The sequence below is a fragment of the Buteo buteo genome, chromosome 20 (assembly GCF_964188355.1).
Source record: "Buteo buteo chromosome 20, bButBut1.hap1.1, whole genome shotgun sequence".
Classification (NCBI taxonomy): Eukaryota; Metazoa; Chordata; class Aves; order Accipitriformes; family Accipitridae; genus Buteo; species Buteo buteo.
The window spans coordinates 24,264,766-24,288,283 of NC_134190.1; the positions used below are offsets into that span (position 1 = coordinate 24,264,766).

The window sequence follows — 23,518 nt, forward strand, 5'->3', positions numbered from 1 at the left end:
TATTAACTTTATTCTTTAACAAATAGTCCATCAAAGCAATATGTTTCTTTCAACTTCTGGAAGTCTCAACCTCAAAAAATAAGAAATGGTGCAGTATTTCTGCTTGACAGAGCCCTTAGAAGAAAACAGGAGCAGTGTTTCTGGGGTCAGTGTTAGAACTATAGTGTACCATTAACATACTAGACTCCCAAATGATTCATGAAAGGAAGAACAGTGGTAAATAAAAGATTAAAAGAGCCAAACATAATGAAGTGTCAGTAGAAGTAAAAGTATAGGAAGTTTTCAAGGGAGAGACAGTATTATATTAAAATCAGAAGCATGAATTATATTTTGTTTATGAAGGCACCATTTTCAAAGGAAGATTTCATCATCATTGTATATTAAAGTAAAATGCATTCTTTTCATGGGCGCCAGAGATGGCACAGTATATCCTAACACCACTAGATATAATGGGAAGGAATGTGAAATGGGATCCTATTTCATAGAAATTTAAATGAGACATTTTTTTCTGAATCTGAAAAATTACTTACAGTATTACTATAGTTCTCTAGATACAAATATTTAACATTTTCTTTCAATTTCTAGTTTTTAAGCAAAAATGGTAGTCTTTTGCATAATATTTATTTTTTAGGTTCATGTAATTTACAGAAGCTAAAGACTGTATATATCTTTTCTAACTTGGCAGAATACTTAGCTAAAAGAACTGTTATTGGTTATGGAATGTGTAGTCAGCGAATGACAAAAACAAATTAGGAAGTCATAATATAATTTATAATCATGAGCAATTGAGTTGTGAGACAAGTTATATGAAGAAAATGAGAAACTTTTATGGAAATAATGGATTTAAATTATGACACACTAATAATGAGATCATTCAATTTAATTCAGTCTATTAAATTCTAAATGCAATTTCTCAACAGTAACTATCAGTGAATTATTTTTACTACATTATTTCTGTAACCTCTTTATTATCAGCCATTAATTTGACATTAAAAGGTGAAGTGATTATAACAAACATGTAACAGGGCGTACAATAAGGTAAAAGATTGTGAGAAATCAAATAATGTTTAACAACTGGCTTGTGATATTGTAAAAAGAATCTTACTCTTAGAAAAAGAGTCTTCTGTTCCTGGATGTCTGTCAGAGTGTATACTCACACATACTAGCTATGCTGTGAGTAAGACTTCAGGTAGAAGAAAACAGTGTGACCACAACTCCAGTTCCTCTTCACAAGCCTTGTTATGAAATGCAGTGCCACCAAACAATACAGTCCGATGCAGTTCCTCTTGTTGCCTAGTGGCTAATACGGTCTGTGGCTTAGTAAAGGACTGAACCTTCCAAACTGATTTACGTGTGAATAATGTTGTAACTACTGAATACCTTCTTCATTATGCGAAGAATATGCCTGTCTCGGCAAGATCCATTCGCTTTTTATAATTTGTACCCAAACTCAATAAAACTTCTGGGAAAAAAATCAAGACATTAGTTTCCCAAGAGGCAATCTCAGACTGTTCGGAATCAAAACTGACTGGGGGGGGGGGGGGCAAGGAGGAGGAAATTTCAGTTGAGGTGAATTAGCCATCAGGAACATCCACAGTCATCTTGCCATTAGCGCTAAGGAGGGACATACATGGAAACCAAGGTCCCCAAACTGACCACATGTTAGAGCTTCATACCAATCCATCCCACCCTATCACTCTTCGGGTGTTGGATTCTTACGGCAGACTACCTAGCAGTGGGAGGCAAGTTACCAGCTTCGCATAAAACTTTCTGGGCCTTCCATCTCACGCACACAGTTCTTCCTCCTCTATCTACTGTGGGATCTCATCAATTAGTTTAACTTGCAGATTACACTACTAGGGAGGAAACTTTCCTAAAATGTTTAAATTGCTTGGTTATTGCTGACCTTCATATTGAGGAAGGTGGACGACTATGGTTTCTTTTGTAGTAGAAAGGCAGTGTATACCACAAAGGTCAAAGTAGATGAGTAAGAGAAGAAAATATCCAACACCCTTTTAGGCGTTCTTGGTTGTTTTGTTTTGTTTTGTTTTGTAACTGTTCTTTGGTTTTTAAAGGCAAAAGAGTTAGGAACTACAATGTGTGGAATGCTTGTGCATTTTCTCAGTAATTGGGATGGCTCCCCTTCCCAGTTGGTAGCATGCTAATATGCTGAATCTTTGGAATTACTGAATTTGTTGAGGTTGAGACATTTAGTTGCTTGCATTCTTGACAGACAATCTGATCAGGAGAAGGGGAGAGGATCATATCTATGTTTCTTAGGACTTTTCAAGGTCAAGCTTTTCTAGAAAGAAGTAGTTTGGGGAAAGCCAACAAAAGCCCTCATGAGATGGAAAAAGATGGTAGGAGTGGTTGATTCTGGTTGGGAGTGGGAGATAGGGATAGAAATTGGTTGTCAGACAACACCAGAATAAGGGATGGGCTTTATATCTAGATGGCATGCTACATTACATATCCCAAATGTTTGGACTACTTTTCCTTCTGTTCAGTGCTATCTTTACAGAATAATTATGAGCAATCTAAGTTAAAAAAAACCAAACCAAACCAAAACAAAAAACCTGAAGTGAGTTTAGGGACTTCTGCATTGCTGAAATTGCACTGTGAAAGATCTGCTGTTTATTTCAGTGATATAACAGTCTTCTAAATTTATTGCCAGCTTCTTCCATTAATTTGACAGTTTAATATTTTGTGACAGTTAAAGCTTTACTTCATGTAAAAGTACTTTGATTTTGGGCATTCTGAACAAATTTATTACACGTCTGTCTCACACTGATAATGAAGGAAGATAGGAGATACATAACCAATAGCATTTTTGACAGTTTTCTGCCAAGTCACACTATGTGGCTTCAGCTGAGAAATGAAAAATAATTTTGTTGCACATAACCCTATAAGTCTAAAGAGAGTTCTGTGAAATTCAGTCTCAACATTTAAATCCTGTATACCAGTAATATCTGAGTCATGAGAAGCTCACACCATTCTGTCACGCATTACTTGTTAATGACCTTCCTTGACCTTATAAGAAAAAATTCTAACAAAGAAAATGAGTATCCATAGTTGGTTTACCATAAAAAGGGTATTATTTAATATGAATAGCCCCATTCCATACCCTGAAGTTCAATGAAATAGCTAGTATGAGTTTAATAAGTTCATTATAAAAGGATAGTATTTCAAGATAGACAATGTACAAGTTGTTATACAGCTATCTTTTTGTACTATTATATTCAGAAGGCTGCAACAAGAGAAGGTATGCAGCACCAGATGTGCAAATTAGGCAACAGTAGAAAAGTTAATGGAAAAAGCTGAAAGAGAAGAAAGGGCCAGAGGACCTCATTGCTCACCCAGGCTCTTCACAGTGGTACTTGGTGGGAGGAAGAGAGCATAAGCTGGAACAAAAGAGGATCGGACTGGATTTAGAGAAAAAATGTTTTTTAAGCAAAACATTTTTCAGCCTGAGGACATTCAGGAAGTGGAACAGGTTGCCCAGAGAGGCTGAACAGTCTCCATGCTTGGAGGCTTTCAAGGTGTTACTGAATAAACCCCTGAGCAACCTGGTCTGATCTCATCACTGACCCTGTTTTCAGCAGGAAGTTGAACTAAGAGATCTCCCACAGCCCCTTGCACCCTGAAATATTCTATCATCATCCTATGGTCATGCAGTACTGGGTACCCAACTGCTGGTAACAAGAGAAAGCTTTCATAAAGTAACAGGAAAAAAAGAAAAATTATTGCCAGATGGGAAAAGAGGTAATAAAGCCCTTACTGCAGTAGCTTTCTCCCCCTGTTCCCTATTGCAGCTGTAGAAGGGGGCAGGTACGGTCAAACTTAGGAACAGGAAAGAGGGCAGTCTACAAAGTGTGCATACTAGCTCTGGAATAGGTGATGGGGCTAGACTGGGGAGTCTGCCAAGCTAATTTGGACAATTATGGCCAAGAAAGACCATATATGTTAAGGGTAATCTAGAATGCTTTTTTCTTTATGCTGTGTTTTGCTTTTGTGACTCTGTTTTAACAGAATTTTATTTCTATTCTTATCTTGACAGAATTCAGTAAGCATACTCCTTTATATTTAAACCTTGTCACACCTTAAATCTGAGCCACCTCACATACGGAGGATACAGCCTTCCCTGGAAAGGTGGACATAATCGGGGTGCACTGAAAAGAAATGTTTGTGCTACCTATATTTAGGGCTTCTCCTGAGTCTTCAGGTTGCTTCCACACTAGGCTGCAGGTGTCTCTTTGTAGTGTTAATACTGGTTTACGCAGAGAAAGCCAACTCCCTTGGTATGTCTGGAACTTCTTTGATGAGCAGCAGGAAAGTGGAAAATGGCTTCAGATTTTAGGGGGGCAGGATAGAAAGGAAAGTTGTCACTTTCAACTTGTCACACTAACATAAAACATACTTAAGACTGTCTTCCCAATGTTTTTTTTAAATCTGTTCATTAGCCTACAAATATGAAAGGCTGAGTTCCATTCCTAAGACTAAATCTTTTTTTGCCTATGTATTCAAAACAAATAAAACCATTAACTCTTCTGAAGTTCACAGCTAGATGGTGATGATAGTGACGCTGAAGGGGATGGGGAAGCAACTATTAGTTTCACTTTAACTAAAAGTGAAATAGGAAAAAAAAAGATGTAAAATGTCAGTATTGAGGATATTAGTAAAGAGCTATGAAGATATGTATAAATATTAAAATAATTTCTGATTTCAGGAAAAAAAGTGGAGTTGAATGTACAATCACAGAAAATAACTTTTTATCTTATACAACTTTGTTTCTCTTTTAGTGGCAAAGCATTACTATAACACTGGTTGAGAAAGTGCAGATGGTTGCTGTAATCCTAGGATCTCTGTTCTTAGTAGCAAGTGTGACTTGGCTTCTATGGTCAGCCTTCAGCCCTTATGCAGTATGGCAAAGAAAGGACATCCTTTTTCAAATCTGCTATGGAATGTATGGTTTTATGGATCTAGTATGCATAGGTAAGCTCAAAATCTTTAAACAGCACAGACTGTGGTTTAAGACTGTAACTATTTTTCTAATTGGTCACTCTAATTGATCACTCCAGTTCTTTGCAGATTTATTCTCAGCTAATACCTTTGGCAAATACTGCTTTTTACAGTGTTACAAATACTGCAAAGAGAGAAGAACCAAAGACGCTTTACTGTCAGATTCATCAAAGTTTCTCTCCAAGATCGTAGTGGTGAGAACAGGATCAGTTTCAATTTCCTGAAAAATCGCAAAAAATAGTGAAGTTCAGGAAGTTAAATGGATTAAAATGACAAACACATTATTAAAATAATCAGTAAAATTATGTGCTGTCATGTCTTCTACTGATGCCACTTTGCATTAGATTGTACCATCATGAAGCGCAGAAGCAGCCCTTGAAAAGGTCATCAAACTATATATACTAAATGAAGTTCCACAGACTTATATAGGTCACTGTGCTAGTAATAGAGGAGAACAGAGAAGACAGGCATGAGTTCTTTGTACATCATAAACAGTTATGAAACACTCTAATAGTACTAACTATAGTAACTTACTTTACTATTAAAAAGTCTCAAGTCATCTAGCTCTAGCTGAAATCTTATAAAAGAAAATGCAATTTACTGCAAAGCTCTTTTGATCAGTTTTGAAATTTCTGAAAATACACTGGACCCAGAAATATTTAAATAGAAATCCCTTTAGTGTTTGATAAAACAACCTTGAATTGATTGTTAGAATAGCTGTGATTATTTGCAGGAAAAATTCAATAATTGTAGTAAACATTAAACCACATTCTTAGAATCGCAATTCCAAGAAAATACAGAAGTCAAATGCTATCTGATGTTTGCTTTGAGATTCCTGAATGATAGATGTTGATGTTATCCCAATCTCATATATGGGAATTCAGAAGGACAGTGCTGAATTCTGCTCAATAAGGTGCAAAAAACCAGAGTGATTCCTAATATCGAGGCTTTTACTCCAACCGTAAAGCCGTATCATCTTTTATTGAAACCATCCTATTACTGTAAAGGTATTTACATTTCAGGTGGATTACCAGTTCTGTTTATTTTGTAATTTTTCTAAGAGAAGCCCACTCTGGAATATTTAGAACACAGGCTTTCTTCTGTGAATTCAAATTTTCTCAGACAGAAAAATGAACAGAAGCTAGGTCTCTAATACTCTGGGCAAGTGCTCAGCTTTTAAACAAAAAAAAGGGCTCAGCTACATGTCCTCTTACATGCTGATTCCTGAGTACCACTTTTTGTGGCTTAACGCTCAATATTGAGGTTTTTGCTTTTGTTTAAAAAAACATGAATTGAAGACAAAATGTGCCTCAGGTATTCTAAACATTTCATTTGTATGAAATTCTGTTTGTTTTTTTTCACAAAGAGTACAATTGCAAAAAATTTACTTTGGTATGCATCAACTAGTTGGAATAACCAGTTATTTCAAAATATTTCCATTTCTTTCCATTTGTTTGACTGTTAAAACGCCTAAACCAAATTAATCTTAAAAACAATTGAGAACATCTGTGGGTGATCAGAAATATTAGTGTCTTTATCTGTAGAAGTAAACTCTTGGAAGGCGAGCCTTCAAGAGATTGGAACATGCAGTTATGTAGCTGCCTTTCAAGCCAGCCAGGCTCAAGGCACCTCTGAACTGGAAGCTACTGAACTAAGATGTACCTCACATGGCTATGGAGCTTCTAGCCCAACTGGCACCACGCAGGAGCAAAGTAGACATGCAGCTGCCTTCACCCACCAGATAAAATTACTTGCCTGTAATTACATAAATGCATATTTTATAGTCTTACCATAAATAATACATGGGAATATTTATGTAAAAATGACTATAATTAAATGTATTTGGACACTGTTTTGTAATTACAAAGTTCAGTGCGGATATGACTTAACAGTTTACTAAACTGTATCTGGAAATTCGGAAAGCTGTATAAAGGAGGTTTGGTAGTTGCAGAATTCTGATGATCCAGATCCATTCAGCCCACTTATTCTGCATATAATTTCAACTAATCTGCATTCTGTAAGCTTGTAAGACCAGGAGTTCTTGTAACTCCTGAAAACATTTATTAATATATTCAACTTTATTCAATTGTATCTTTTTCTTTCATCATGAAGTGAGGGATTTTAGATTGATAATTTTAATTTATTTCAAAAACTCAAAAAGTTCTTTAATAGATGGATGTAATTATTACTCATGCATGATTTTAAAAAAAAACTAACCCTCCATTATGCTGATGACTTCCCAAAGGCATTAACATATGATTTTACCATTGCATGTTATATATAATCTCTTACATCATAAAGCTTGTAATGCTGACAGCCAGCCACAGTTCTTACTTAGGATCTCCTGTCCTCTCATTTGTGTTTAGTCCTCCATGGTATTCTCTTAGTTCTCAACAGGATTTACAGTGAGTAGTGAATACCTATACTCCCACTGGAATCTCTCTTTATTTCACTGAAAAATCTAAGCAGACATAAGGGTTGTCCTGTGCAGCACATATTTCAAGACAAGTGCTTAAGTTACTGGTGGTATGACCAAGACTTACTCCAATTGCCTTCAGTTATGCCTCCCTATAGCTTTGCATAAACTATGAAAATTTTTAGTCATTTTTGAAGTGTAACTATCCGTACTTTTTGAGATGTTTTGTTGTCATTATTTTTAAAAGCATTTTGCCTAAAGGTTCTGACATATTTATATGACATCTTTGAAAACTTGCATGTCTTGTTTTCCCAATGATTGATTTATATACCATACGTAGCATACCACCCACTTTCTTATCAAGTAAATTACATGTAACTTGTATTTTAATTCTTGGTCTTGTTTTACTTATCACCAAAAGAAATATCCCAAAGATTAAAGATCATCAATATAATATGTTCTATTCATTCCAGTGTACACATTTTATTGGTATCTATTGTTCTCCTTGTTCTACTTCAAATATTTCCAGAATTATTCCTAACAAACAGAATCGTTTTTACTTATCAGTGTTAGTTTCAACCCTACAAGTCACTAGTTTATACTTTTCTGCATCTAAGCTGGGCATAAAGCTGTTCTCTTTGAAACTTGCTGATGGTAGAAGTTTTCCTAAGGCAATCCTTGAACATTTTGATCAAGTAGAACTACTGCCTGTGAAACCCTGAGCTACTGCAGTGATAGTGCTAGGATCAGACCATCCATATAGGGATTACCAAAGGGAGTGAGTTCATGAGTTAATATGAAAGGAATTAATAATATAAACCCCTTATTTAGCCACTGAAGAACAGTACACCAAGCCTTTGCCATTTTACTTTGTAGACCTAGCAATTATTTCTCCTAACAGTGAAGTCATATAATTTTATATATTTTCACTGGAATATAATCATAACTGCTAATCATAAATGGTTCTAACATGAACAAAATCTCTCACAAATAATAATAACTCACTTGCAATCCCAGAACAACAGTGCAGCTCACACAGCGCATGAAAAGCAGTTGTAACATTGCACTAGAAACATGAGTGGTGCCAGTAGTACTATGGCAAGGGAGTAAGAGATAGGAGCCAATGATGTGAGGTGTGAGTAGCCCTCTGAAAGCCTCTTTCTTCCCCTCCAAGGAACTTGATGCGTAGCAACATTTGCGTAACTCATTAGTTGTGAAAATGTACAGGCTGATGTTACTTATAATTAACACATCTTGCTGCGCTTAATATTTCTCTACTCAGAAAGTCTTTTTTTTTTTTTCGGATTAGATCTAATTCTAAATAGCTTAGAAAGAGTTACATTGCTATTTTTAGAGTGGACATGTTTCACTTTAATGCTTTGAGCAATTTATTGCATATTTTTTTTATATCTGTGGGCCCTCGAACAGTATTACGACATGGCATTTTGTCCAGTGGTGAAGTCTGTTTCTGCAAAGGGTCTTTTATTCCCTGGTAAAAGTTTGTGATGTTTCTGGGAGGACCATTCCTAAATGATTATAAGTAAGATTAGTGTGATAAATAAGACAATGTTGGAACATAATAGCACCAAATCTGAACGAACTAAGACAAGTTGCCTGCTTGTAAAGACATTCAGTATGAAAAATTTCAAGTGGTCTTGTGACTCAGGGTAAGAAATCCTTTGGATAGAGTGAAAGAATCTCATGGTACTTGGCAATAAAAGAAAAGAAAATTACAATCTCTCCATAATCCTATTGTCTGGATGCCACTACAATCCCTACATCTTAGCAATAAGTCCTGAAGGTAAATTAAGTCTTCTTAGAGCCTTAGGACATTGTGCCAGGTCTATCATCCCAGAACTCTGTTCCTTGTAGATGCTAATTGGTCAGACCATCAGAACAGCTAATAGTAGTGACTTCTAACACATCCTCTTGCGATCATCTGGGTCAAACAAGTAATTATTTTTTTTTCCCTAGGACTGTGCAACTATGTCCTCTGTGCTGCTGAAATCATGGTATTTGGAACAAGTCAGTATTATTCAAGGATTTATCCTTGTTTTCTCTCTCATATCCTCATTCATTGCTGTGAAACTCTTAAGAACAAGGAGACCCGTTGCATTTTCTTCCAGCTTCACTTTAGTGACTAACTACTTATATTTCGAGCATAGGAACTTGTCTGGATCTGGAAAATCTCCAGCATTTAAACCTTACCCAGATTTCCCTCGTTTGTGGTCGTGGAACTGTTGGTGCCGAGAACTTTTTCCCCTGCCCACTGGAAAATATCTTTCAAAGAGACAAAAGATCTATTGGAATTCTTTTGCATCTTCTACATAGGTCTTTTTCAATCTGTAGTTTTATCAGATGGGGAATAAAGCTTTTTATGGGAAGAATTATGAAAGTGCTCCTTTTCTCCTTCAGCATTGCCAACTCTGACAACTTTATTTCAAGCCTTGCAATATTTGATCCTTTGTTCGGTAGTTCTTTAGAGCATATGTGACTAAGAGCTTCCATTTTAAAGAAAACATCTTTTCTTGCTATTGTTGAAAAAACTTTGAAAACATAATTTCAATAAATCCTGAAAGCTCAAAAACAGTAAAAAAGAGCTCCCTAAAAGAAGTCATCCTACGACTTTTTCTGACTTAATTTTGAGAGGATACTTTTGACTGTTTAAATGTACTTCATGTACCTCAATGACCCTTTCTCAACTGCTTCCTTCTCTATTCTGGAATATGTTGTTCAGGTTCCAGTGGAGTGCAGGCAGGTATCAAAAATCTTTACATAGGGGTAAATAGGTTCTCTCAATTTTGCTTTGTCACAGTCTTGAGGGAAATTGGCCAAAAGAATACTATGATCCAGTGACAGCTAGAGGGAAAATGGTGCTCATCTCCCTTATCATTCTATAGGAAATCCAACAGAAAAAAAAGGGGGGGCTCTTTGTCACAGCAATAAAACCATGGCTTATTTGGTCTGTAGATTCTGTATGTGATCAAACACATTTATCGTTTTTAAGCTAATATGGCCAGTCTTGAAACTGTGTTTATATATTAACATGGCTGCTAAATTTTTAGGACAGGTTGCTTTATATATATGTATCTGAGAAGATGAAGATAGACATCTTGCAATCAAGAAAATTTTCCACTAAAATGCTATGCTGATACAAAATACATTTAGAATATTTAACATTTAATTTAATTTATATTGTGTTAGTTTTGCTGTATCGGATGCTTCAACAAATTCTAGGCAACTTGAAAGCCTTGCAGAGATGCTACATTGCTATCATGTCCTTCTGAAAGCAATCTTTGTGTTTCTCCATCTTTCAGTGTAATGATCTCTAGAAATGTGTTAGAGTAGGCATTGCTATCTGCAAATCATTGCACTTGAATCTGAGGTTTGCTGTTCATATAAATGCTTTTATCATCCTTTCTGCTTGTGTCATCTTTCTTTGAATGTCTCCTTTCTGGTATCAGTTAACCATGCTGAGAGACCTCAGACACTTAAATCACAATTTTGTTGTGTAGGAACAGGTGATATGCAATCTCCTGGGATAAAGGACTATAACCTATGACACCTCAGATCATATTATAGATGTGGCCATGTATAGGAAAATTTCAGGCAAGAAACACACTGGACAAAAAATCTATAAATGTTTTGGGCTAGGCAGATTGCTCTCCTCCCAAAGCAGGGAGCCAGAGAAAACACGTGACATCATTGCTCAGAACTGTATAAGTTACCAGGCTGGTTGAGAAAAAAAAACTAGTAAGAAGCCTCATGTGTATCCCCAGTAAATCCATATTTGAAATACTTACACATAAAGACTGTGTGTATAAATACATATGCATACATCTGAAAAATGAAGGGTTTCATTTAACTAAATAAATTACTTTGAACGCATACAATAAGCATAAATATTAGCTACATGGAAGTTCATAAGTAGATTGGTCTGTTGAGGACTCCAAATAATCTGCATTTTTCCTTGAAGGACCCTTTAAAAGATTTCCTGGGTCTTAACAAAAAAGATGTTTCTCAACTTTTGTCTACTGAATTTTGAAGGGAAAGAAGAAAGCCTATCATCCTTGCCATGCTCATCACAGTTAATAGTAACATTTAATGTCTTCTTGCTCTACTGAAGCAAGACAGGAAAGTCATTATACTTAACAGCTGTTTCAGTTTTTCATAAATCTTCTGTGCTCCCAAATTAAACTAAGAATGTGAAAACAGTTAAATTTGTTTGTATCTGTACTGAATTCTACAAAACACTCTTAAACAAATTTAAGACCGTCCTGCTCATTACAGAAGGTCTAACCTACTTAAAGATCTACTTAAACCAGTACAAATCTCAGTAAATAAATAGTACTTACCATGAACAGGGATAAAATAAACAGTCAATTTACAAATCTGCCAGTAAGGTTATTTTATATTGATTTATTTAAATCTAAATACTTTATTCAGTTAGGCATGCTCAGATTATTCCAGTTTTGGTTATGCTGAGCTTTCATTCAGAACAATTTTATTACCTCTGCATGTTCCCCCCTCCCAATCTTAAACACTTGAATAACCAGTTATATTTTGTATGTACAATTTATTTGAATTATGAGAGTTATAAGTAATTTAATAGGCTCTGGCAATTGCCACATTCATTACAATGTGCTACATCTCTATTTGCTCTCAAAATGGTATTCATTGACATTTTGTACAAACTTTTTTTAAAAATTTTCTTAATTTCAGGACTGATAGTACATGAAGGTGCATCTGTTTATCGAGTATTTAAGCGTTGGAGGGCTGTCAATCTACACTGGGATGTGTTGAATTACGATAAAGCCACAGACATAGAAGAGAGCAATCGAGGAGAATCCTCAGCAGGAAGGACACTGTTGTTACCACTGACTGCACTGAGAAACAGAAGTTTAGTTCATCCAACACAGTTAACCTCACCAAGATTTCAGTGTGGCTATGTATTGTTACATCTGTTCAACCGCATGAGACCTCAGGAAGATTCGTCAGAGGATAACGGCTCTGGGGAAGTAGTGATGAGAGTGACCTCAGTGTAAAGATTATGCTCACTGTGCTACACAGCTAAGGATAATGTGCTCTGATGTTACAGGACTTGGGAATGTAGTTACGATAAATGGTGAAACCATTAACACTTGAAAAAATATATACACATTTTTTAAAAATTTAATGCTTTTTATATGATCAGCTAAAACACAAATACATTTTTCGGGAAAAAAAAAATCTCTTGCTTTTTATATAGTCTGGTTTATTAGATCTTTTGTCAATTTGTACCTAAGGTGTATACAATATAGTTTAACTCTTAGGTCTTTGAATGATGAGGAAACTCATTTTTAAGTAAAAATATATATTTAAATGTATTTTCTTAAACTCTGGCTTTAATCCATTACTGTTATTTTTCCCACTCTCATGAGGATTAAACTGAACAACCTTCTTCCAAAAAGAAAAAAATGTTGACACAAGTCAAGTATTCTTCCTTTTCTGTCTTTATTTTGTTGTTGTTTGTAGCTCAGTTCAGGTGTATGAAAGTAAGGGATATATTGTCCCTTGCCTTTAAGCCGGAAGTCCCGTGGGTGTTCTACAAAACGTAAGGGAAGATGTGAACTCTTCTTTTCTTTTAGCTCTCCCACATGGACGTGCAAGATGATGTCAGACACAAGTACGACACAGGCAGGGGAAGAGTCTTGCACTTCGTCTCGAGTCTCTAAGATCTGCCGAGTGCTGGTGCTGTGCCTGTGCACAGAAGTGACATTGCCTTCCAAGCAGTGATGCTGAATTTAGCAGCCTGTGAATTTCTAGTACCATTCTAACTACAGCCTATTGGCACCCCGTATTTTTTTAAAAAAAGAAGAAATGTACATTACAACTTCTGGAATAATAATAAATCCTAATGGAAACTGAAGTAGAAATAAAGCAGAGCCTTAATTTTGCCAGGTAATGAATCATTATATTAAAAACGAGCCAGTATTCATCTTTATCATGATAGCTAATCAATGCTGTGAAGTTTGCTTCTCTGTTTTTGTCTCATGGCAAAAATTCTAATATAATTTAATCAAATGGAAGTGGAAATAATTTCCAAGTTAATAATTAAGTCCATTGAGGATCAAAATGAGAAAGTAGGGTTGAAATGACTCTGAGAGCGCTAGCTTACTTAAAACTTGTGGTGGATTGACCTTGGCTGGCTGTCAGATCCCTGCCCAGCTGCTCTCTCCCCCTCCTCAATAGGGCAGAGGGAGAAAATAAGATGAAAAAGCTTGTGGGCTGAGACAAAGATGAGGGCATCACTTACCAATTACCATCACGAGCAAAAAAGGGACAACAAGGGGAAAATTAATTTAACTTATTCCCAATTAAAATAGAGTTAAATGGTGAGAAACAAAGGCAAAACCTGAACCACCTTCCTTCCACCACCACCCCCCTTCCCAGCCTCAGCTTCGCGCCTTCACTCCTGACTCCTCTTCCCCCCCGCCCCAGCAGCACAGGGGAATGGGGGGGCTGTGGTCAGTCCATAATGGCTCCTCTCTGCCACTCCGGCCTCCTCACACTTCTTCCTGCTCCAGCCTGGGGCCTTCCCATGGGCTGCAGTCCTTCAGGGTAAACCTGCTCCAGCACGGGCTCTCCACTGGCCACGGTTCCTTCAGGGCATGTCCACCTACTGTGGCGTGGGGTCTTTCATGGGCTGCAGCGTGGATACCTGTTCCAGCATGGTCCTCTCCATGGGCTACAGGAGATACCTGCTCCACCGCTGTCTCTCCAGGGGCTACAGGGAGATACCTGCTCCACCAGGATCTCTCCTGGCTCACAAGGGAATCTCTGCTTGGGACCGGCTGTGTCTGCTGTGGGACAGTCCCAGCCTCCCCTCACAGAGACCGACCCCCCCACCTCCCCTACCTGGGCACCTGCACCCAGTACACAGTTCAACATTTTTCTGTTTCAAAATAAGTGGTAACCAATGGCTGAAAAAATTTAGAGTTATTTTGTGCAGTAGCTGGAGTGCTGTGGCTGGAAAATTCCTCCTCAGGGATCAACAGGATGGTGCTCGAATCAGTGCACGCCTTCCCTTTATAAGAAGCTCACGTGCTAAGACCAGACGCAGGAGGCTTCTGTAACTACACTTGGAAGGGAGATAGATAGAAATAATTTAAGCATTGGAGCTAAGAGCACTTATATATTCACACACATTTAGCCAATGAACTCTACACAGGGCTCAGCATTTTGCATTACAATCTCACAAGCTCAGATTTTCACTTACTTACTAAATCTACAGATGACTCACAGCTCTTTAAACAATAATGTGAAAAGCAGTACATAAGCCACAAACAACAAAATGCTGTCTCAAAAACCCCCAATTTATCTCCTGCATGGCAAATTATCAATGTACGACAGGCAATCTGATTGAGAAACTATGACAATTCACTTCTAGAGTGTCTTTAAACAGTTTCCCAAAGGAGGAATTTGTGGAGAAACAGAAGATGAGAGAAACTGACTGGGGAAACCTGCTGTATCACTGGGAATTACTTGTTCTTAATTACTACTTAAATGAAGCCTGCTTTCCCAGAAGGACCACAACTGCACATGACCAAACTGCGATCAGAGTTAGGATCTCAAAAAGCATTTGTAATTCAAGGAAAGTAAGGCATTCTGTGATCAAGATACTTAAAAGGTTATGTCTCACACCTTTTAGGTACTTGTGATGTTTGGGATTTAAAGAATATTTCAGTGGTCTTTTTACAGGTTCCTACAACCAAAATTGAGAACTATATGAAAACATTTTGTTGTAAATAAATCTTTTTTGTTCACATCCAAATAATTAGGGTGCTGGAAAAAAATGACTCACCAGAAAAGATCAACATTTTAATTTAAGAGAGGACAAGATTTCTCTGTACAAATATTTGAAAGGCACCTGGGTCTAGAACACTTAACAGCTTCTGAGGGGAAAAAAATGGTCCAATTAAGAGTAATGAAAATTAGTAGTGAGAGAAATGTTTAGGGAAAATATCAGAAAAGCCTTTTTAGTGGTAGGATTAGTCATCATTAATAATTTCTATGGCACAATAATTCTGCATATGTCTGCATTTATGTATGTCTGTACGTAGAAAGCAAGATCCAGAAATGATAAACAGTGACAGGATTAGTGTGGGCAGGGCGCAGGTGTAAAAAAATAATGAAATCTATGGCTGTGTTGTCCTGCAGAATGTTTTCAGCATCGAGAGTGCCTAGTGCAGGATATGAATATTTCTTCGTTGACCTTGTATTTGGATTTGTGCAGTACTGCAGCGCTGTGATCACCTACATGCAAGACAGATGAATTCAAATCAGAACGGGTGCAGAGAGGGGATATTAGGATAAAGAAGGAGTAGGGACTCTATTTCACATGAGGAAATTAGAAGAGCATGGCTTGTTCTGCTTAACAAAAGTTGAGATTGAATGTTATTGTTCTCAGTTAATGCATTGCAGAATAAAATTTATTTTAGGCAAAGAACAAGCCTAAGAAGAACAAGAAATCAAGGGCACAAATAGATCACAAATAAATTTAGCTGGAAGTTCAAGGTAGTTTTAAAATATTCATAGAATGAATCGCAGACAACAATTCAGGTTGGAAGGACCCACCGGAGGGCATCTAGTCCAAGCTCCAGGGTCAGCTCTGAGGTCGGACCAGGTTGCTCAGGGCTTTAAGCAGTCAGGGCTCAAAATTCCCCAAGGATGGAAGCTGTGCAACCTCTCTGGGCAGCCAGCTCCAGTCCCCAGAGTGAAAAAGTATCTCCTTCTATCCTACCTCTCCTCCTCTTCCAACTTACGCCCGTTGTGTCTCGTTCTCCCACAGTGCCCCGCTGCGAAGTGGATGGTTCTCTCCTCTCGATGACCCCCTCGCAGGTCCTGGCAGGCTGACGTTAGGCCTCCCCTGAAGCCATCTCTTCTCCAGGCTGAACAAGACTTCATCCCTCAGCCTCCCCTCACAGGGCAAGTGCTCTGGCCCTCGGCCATCTCGGGGACCTTCTGATGAACTTGCTCCGGTTACGCCACCTCTTTCCTCTACTGGGTCGCCCAGGGCGCTGCTGGCCGTCCCCGCGGCTTGTGCCCGCCAAGGCGCCCAGGTCCCTTCCCGCAGAGCTGCTCCCGGCCAGGCAGGGACCAGCCTGTGTCCTTGCACCGGAGCGTCCTGCCCAGGGGCAGCACTTGGTGTCTGTCCTTGATAAATTTCACGGGATTCCCGCTGGGCTATTCCTCCAGCCTGGTTAGGTCCCTCTGGACCGCAGCCCTGACCTGACTCTGTGTCCCCGCAGTCTGGAATCACCTGCAGACGGGAGACCAGAGCTGTCTCTCATCTCCTCCAGGTCACCGATAACGATGTCAAATGGGGCAGGGCCCAGCACAGACCCCACCATTACTCCACTTATTGCTGGCCTACAGGCAGTGTAGGTCCCATCAACCACCACCTTCTGGACCCGACCATCCAACCGGCTTTTTTGCAATCAAATTATCCAACTATTCAGACCTCAATGTCCTGACGTTGAAAGAAGGCTATTGTGGCAGCCAGTGTGGAAAGCCTTACTGGGATTGAGGTAAATGACATCGCTCCCCGCAATCTCAAATGCAGTCCTTCAAACACAGGAGGCAATCGGGTTGGCTAGGATAGCAGTGTTGGCTGCTTAAACTAAAGATCACTGTCCCAAAACTGTAAGTGGTGAAACACAGTCTTCCAAGGCTCCCAAGGACAAAGCCATTTCCAGTCACTGCTGTACATATAAGGTTTAAAAATGTTTAAAGTTAAAAAATCCAGTTTTATAGCAATTAGATTACTATTAGAGGCATATAGTTGAGGGAGTCAAACTCAGCGGAGGTCCCTGGACTGGACACACTCAAGAATCCTTTTGAATATCATTAAGAAAACCAATAGAAACAAAATAAAGCTGTTTCATAAACATTTTCTTGACCACACAAGGCTAATCTGATGGGAGCTTTACAGCATAGCTCCCTGGATTCTCATTTTTTTCCTTTGGAATTATATTTACAATTCCACTTATTGTTAAAACAAGTCATGCAATATTTAAAGCAAACCTTTTCACATATTCTCCTCTTGAAACTGGGTATCATCAGTATTAGCCTGCTCTGGTGTGTAAATCAAATTTAGCAATTCAAACAGCAGTGCGATGAAACAGGCAGCACGCTTACCGAGCTCTGCCAGTCTGATTACACTCCAGACCAAGCCACAACAGTTTGACAGGGATTTTTTTACTCCATTCATAAGGTACCATTGAACCCGACATGACTGCAAAGCAAACTGCTGTTAGCTACTCAGGAATTGCTTTGCAACTTGGACTCCACTGCAACAGAAACTTTGAGGAAAGGATATATGTGATTTGGCTGGTGACATTTCATACTAGTTGCTTGATAATGTTTGGGGTTTTTTAACTACAGAATATCTTAGTTTATTGCATCTCTGTTCTGAAAACAGCATATTCATGGAGTGTTTACCAATATTGAAATCTACCTCAAATCTGCGTACAGCAGCACAGGACAATACAAGCAGGTGCTACTATACTGAGAAGCACACTTCTCCCTCGGAAACCTTAATAGCTGTTTTAAAGAGAACTGAAGATTTCTAGCGGACTAAATTTGAAAATAGTTTGTTATCGTCTGTCAGATCTGTGACTCCATCAATTATGTACTAAGGAACATGAACATTTCCTAATGATTGAAAAATATGAACTGTTAGCAGGTTTTCTGAAGAGAAATGAAGGTGCTCTTTAAAACATTTCATCTTTCTTGTTTGCCTTACATAAAAGAATTCAGTTTCATAAACCTTGTAACAATTTCAAAAAACCCTGGTGAGTTACCAGTTCCTGGCATTACCTCTTAGCTGTTGTGTAAGAGGAGGTAAATCAGTGTTCAGGGCTGAATTTACTACTTCAGAGAGGACACCAGACATGTCTTTAAAAACTGGTAATACTTGTATTTCATTTTATTAAAATTATAAATAGGTTTCAGATCTTTGCACATTCAGAAATTCGTCAGGCAGATACTGACATTTCTCCTGGATTTAAGAAGAGATATTTATAACGCACTGCAGAGTGCAACCACAGTCTGAATTAAAGGTGATGCACACATTAAAACCAGTCGCATGGCAAAAAATAAAAAAGAAACACTGGGAGACAGGCCCGTAAGAAGCATAAACACCTTTCAAAGATCACCTGCAGATAATAGAAAAATAGCAATCAGTAGCATAATTTTTTCCTGCTGTGGCCAGTCAACTATCCTGCAGGCATGTAGAAACCCATGATCATCCTCCTCCTTAACGAGTTCTCGCCTGACAGACTGAAACTATCCTTTCCCCTGGAGTCTCCACATGTACAAACTCCAGCCGAATTTGACCCTGACTTGTCACCATTTGCTCCCTTAGTTCAGAAGACCATAGCAGTGGCCTTGAGGGGCTGCCCTCTGAAGGACAAAAGATGTATCAGCTGGCTGAAAATTTGTAAAAGCCTCATAAAATGACATTTTTAGCGTGAAGCAGCTGGCTCAAGCCAACCACAGAACTTGTTTTAACACCAGTCCAAGCAAACTGTGTTGACCCAGTCCGTATGAGTGCCCGAATTCAGGGTCAGCCATGGGAAGAGACCAGAAACGGCACCGAGGTCCCCGCAAGAGCAGAGTTAAGGTGAATGAAAGGGGCTTGGACAGTGGTGGCTTGGCGACCCAGAGAACTGCTTCCAGCTTCCACAACGCCTTCCTGGCCCAAAACCTCACTTTGTCCTACATGTACATGAACTGGAGGAGGAACAGCCAAACTTCTAAAAGCAAAAAATTATGTTGAATAATTCATCTACAGGTTCCATTTTCTAGGCCTGACCACCACTGGTTCCTGAGCAAAGAGTACTTCTCCCCTCCCTTATTTTCAACTTTTGTCCTGCCGGTTTTGAAAAAGGGGGAAAAAATTGCAGCCAAACGCAGGGAACTTTGTTTTGTCTAAGGGAGCCTATCAAAGTCACCACATGCTCCTCATCCAAATTTTGCTAGAATTGAGAGTGTTGGACTGGAGCAGCTAAGTCTTTAAAGAGGGGAATACTGAAAGAGGGGAGAGAAGCGGAATGTGAGCCCTGTTCCCCCTTCGCCATGCCCTGCAGTCAGCCTTCGCCTCGTGCAGCTCCGTCTAACCACTGGCCTGGGAACCGGCCCAGTCCATGGGAAGCCTCGGCGGGCTCCGTCACCGCTGGGGCTGGTTTTGGCCCTGCTTTCTGCTGGGTCTCAGCCCCTCTTTGCCTTTCTGCTCCACTTCAGATGTCCCTGCCAGCAGAGCTGCCCCAGAGGAAGGTGTCCCTTCCTTCTCCCAAGTGCGGCTCAACCAGAGAGCTGCGGTCAGGGCTGGGCAGAGAGCTGTCCTTCCTCCTGCCCACCACAACCCATACACCGCACAGTAACCTGAATAAGCGAACCAGTTTTACCACGTCACAATCATACAAACTCCTCCCGTGTAGATGCACAGACATACTTGGCTTTGTTTTTCCTAATGCAACCAGTCAAAATGAATAGCAGCTAGAGTCCGGTGTAGGGACAGAAATTCGGTACCAGCTGCATTTCTCCTATCGGGGAGCACCCCTGAATGTAACTCTTTCATCTCTCTTATAAAGAAAGCAATTAAATCCAGAAAAGGCCCAAATAATTTTAATATAAGATGTTTTGTCCCTTCAGACGTAGCTTCCCAAGCCGTGCAGTAGGTCCCTGATCCACTGATATAACAAGACAAGGAAATCTATCATCCAGGCACAGACTGGCTCTGTCTGGGTGGTGTTTCTTGGTAGACTTTGCTGTTTCTTGTCCCAGGCAGATTCAGCTTGTATTAATGACCTTTAGAAAAGAATCTGTATAAGCTTTTACACTTTGAAACGGAAACTTTGCTGTACATGGGCAGATATTAGCAATACATTTCAAGCTACATTCAGCTCACACTGGGGTGGAGTGTTCGTTCCCGCTAAACACATCTGGGCTATCACTCACTCCCAGACATTAAGGTAATTTATCCACATCCCAGTTTGCTGCTAATGACAATTTGGCATTTGTCCATGAAACAAGAGTTTCTAAAAGAGACCTGTTCAACATTTATCTCACATCAAGTGTTTATCACCTTCGTAGGACATTAATTTGGGTGTTTTAATAAAACACCCATTTACTCCAGTGGAGAAAAGTGTGCTTCATGTTGTTTATCAATTAAAACACTTCTTAAAAAATGCAAACACAATCTCATGGTAAGTAACAACCCCTAATGACCAATCCACCATTTCCAGTCATTCATAAGGATAAATTAGTTTTCCTGTCCTCTTCCCAAATTCTCATGTTTTTCATGACAGTTTCTAACCCATCAGTCAGGAAAAGCCCGAGCCTCACGCACTGCAAGACGCATGCTTTGCATGATAGGACAACTTTAAACTCACCGTTTAGGTCAAACTAGCAGTCAGCTCTCGCGCCTTCACCCTGTTGGTGGAAGGGGTAGAGGTCCGACAGTCTTTTCCCAAGCATTATCCCGATGCCTAAATACTGTAGTAAAGGAACTGCATGTCAGCATTTGCCCCCGTTTCCCCAGCTGACATGGACTCTGCTCATGCCGCAGCAACCTCAAGAGCTGAGACACATTGCGCCCTACAAAAACCACCAGAGGCCAGCAGCTGTCCTGTTACGTGCCCAGAAAATGTGACCGCCCGTTGCACAAGTTAGTTGAACGGGCTTTTGTTCCTTCGCTGTGTCTCCCCATTCTGCTTTTCCCTTCTCATCAATACGCCTTGTTCATCTTGCTCCTTGCACCTTGCTTTTACTGCTGCACTCCGTGAACTCAAAAACCAGCCTGTGAGGATGATGCTCCCCAGGAAAGGGACTGCACGTAAAGCCCACGCCTCGGGACGTTGCTGGATCTAATTGCACCACCACCACCAGCCGGAGACAGGCATGTTCTGCCAGGAGGGACAACCTGAGCTCCCTGGCAGTGGACAGACTGCTTTTTTTACCTCGTTAGTGACTCCGAGCCTAAGGATGCCCAAATATTCCCTCACTCCCTCCATGCACAGGCCAGCTCTTCTGCTGCTGGCCTTCCCCCCGGTGCCCGGGACCCCCTCACGCCTCGTCGCCCTGCTCTGGGCCGTGGCCACCGGCAGAGCCTGCCTCTTCGGCCGGCTGTCTCCAACGGGAAGGGAAAGAGCTTCACCTCTTCCATTGCAGCTTTCCAGAAAACACATGGCACTTCCCAAACTCCCACCTGGAAACGAGTCTACGTGCGGCAAAGGTAGGGAGAGGTGGGGGGACAACAGGACGGACACGAAGTAATCTTAGGAGAAGCTACTTCAGACAAGGCTACAGTGTTAGATCAGGATTAGTCCTGAGCAGAAACTGGCAGCGAAGCAGCATCGATCAGCTATTCTCCTTCAATCTCTTTGCAAAGTGTCACGACCATCTCCTGAGCACCTGCATTCATGGGTCTCGGGTGCTGCCTGCTCTTTCCTTCACTTCTGGGTGGGGAAACCAACCGCCAGCGTTCACCAGAGGACATACCACATGTTCGGCGTAATGTGGGAGGATAGGCCCGGCATCATGTCTAAGCTATAGCTCAGCTGTTGTCTGTGCCCAACACTGTCCTGCTAACCCCCGGTTACGTTTTTCTTTCTCCCTCCCAATGCCTCTTTGGCATGCCAGCTTTGAGGGCTCGAAAACACTGAAACCTGTGGAGCTGCCAGTCGTCAGATTGAGATGCCTCTGGGTATTCAGCACAGCCATACCACTAGGATCTTTTGCCGTTCACTGACCATTTCCCTCCTCAAGTTCGAGGGAAATTTTAGCCTTTGGAGATAATCCTGGCGAGACCAAAAGGCATTGCTGCGTGCAGGGTGTTGTTCTCGAATACAGAATTTCTCGCTTTAAAAGACATCCTCCAGCTGTCCAAAATGGAAAACTTGATTTATCTTCCACTCCTTTATTGAAAGGAAAATGTCTAAGAAGGCAGGAACCAGCCCCTGCCAGTGACCTGTGGGAGGACATACATTGTCCCATTGTTTGAGGCCTCTTGATTACCAGGAAAAAGGCTGAATGAGGTGGACCCTGATGAAACTAGCAGACATCCCTGCTTGACACCCAACCTCCCACCCTCGGGCTCAGCTCCCTCCCTCCCCACAGTGGGAGCAGGGGGGCTCTCCTGAGGAGCTCCATCCCGCTGCCCTTACAGCGCATGGGTTTACGGTGCTCCCATCCTCCTCCTCTGGCATCAGAGTGCAAGAAATTCGTTCTCCCAACAGTCATGGTAGTTTTGCCTTAACTGAAGGAAAGCTTCAGCAGCTTCCCCCACCCGTGGCGGTAATGGACATATGACATTTTGGCACTACCGGCCAGATTCTTATGTCTAAGCTTGGACAGTGTTTTATGTTGACAGTGCAAACCTCTTAGAGTGAAAAAACTCTTAACTGATACAGTCCAAATCAAATTTAAACTGATTTATATTGAGATAAAAATGTAATATAAAAATGAGAAAAATCTCCTCCCAGGCAGATGCGGGAGGTGTGGAGAGGCGAGATGGGAGCAGGGCACGAGGAGCTCACCTGGATGAGAAGTGACTTGAAGGAGGTGGACCCAAGCGATGGTGGCAGGCAGCTGGAGCTCCACGCTGCAGAGGATGGTGAAAAACCTGCCTTGTCCTTGTCCCAGCCGCTGTGACCTGGGGAAATTTCCTTCCTGACCATAAAGGTAGCGATTGGCTTTACTCCAAGCACGAGAGCAGAAGTGCCACAGTCGAGTCCGTGAGGCCTCCCGGGATGGTCCATGCATGTGGCCATCGCAGTGGCCTCCTGATGTCCTGGATCATCTGAATCATCACCATGAGGAGGGTCGGGAGAATCAGGTTCAAGCCAGGGTCTGTTCGAGTAGACCACAGTAAATGATCCCGACGCGTATGAGAACTGGTTGTGGTCTGAGGCTGTAGTTCTGGTTCTAAGAACCTGGTTTGATTTTCTAGCTGCGTGCATTCTGGTTTACACATCATGTTATTTTTTTATAACTGTTTCCTTTTCAGCATTTTGTTCTTACATATGTCCTCTTCTAACT

The 23,518-nt window shown here is 40.4% G+C and overlaps 1 protein-coding gene across 1 annotated transcript in view; it reads left to right on the forward strand.

Annotated features, from left to right (window-relative positions):
- MARCHF11 (membrane associated ring-CH-type finger 11) overlaps positions 1 to 13,336 on the forward strand; it is a 32,256-nt gene extending 18,920 nt beyond the window's left edge. The window contains exons 3-4 of the mRNA XM_075052156.1: positions 4,800 to 4,992; positions 12,158 to 13,336. Coding sequence (XP_074908257.1) covers positions 4,800 to 4,992; positions 12,158 to 12,480 — 516 coding nt within the window. The 3' untranslated portion in view covers positions 12,481 to 13,336. The remainder of the gene's footprint in view (positions 1 to 4,799; positions 4,993 to 12,157) is intronic.
- Positions 13,337 to 23,518: the final 10,182 nt, after the last annotated feature.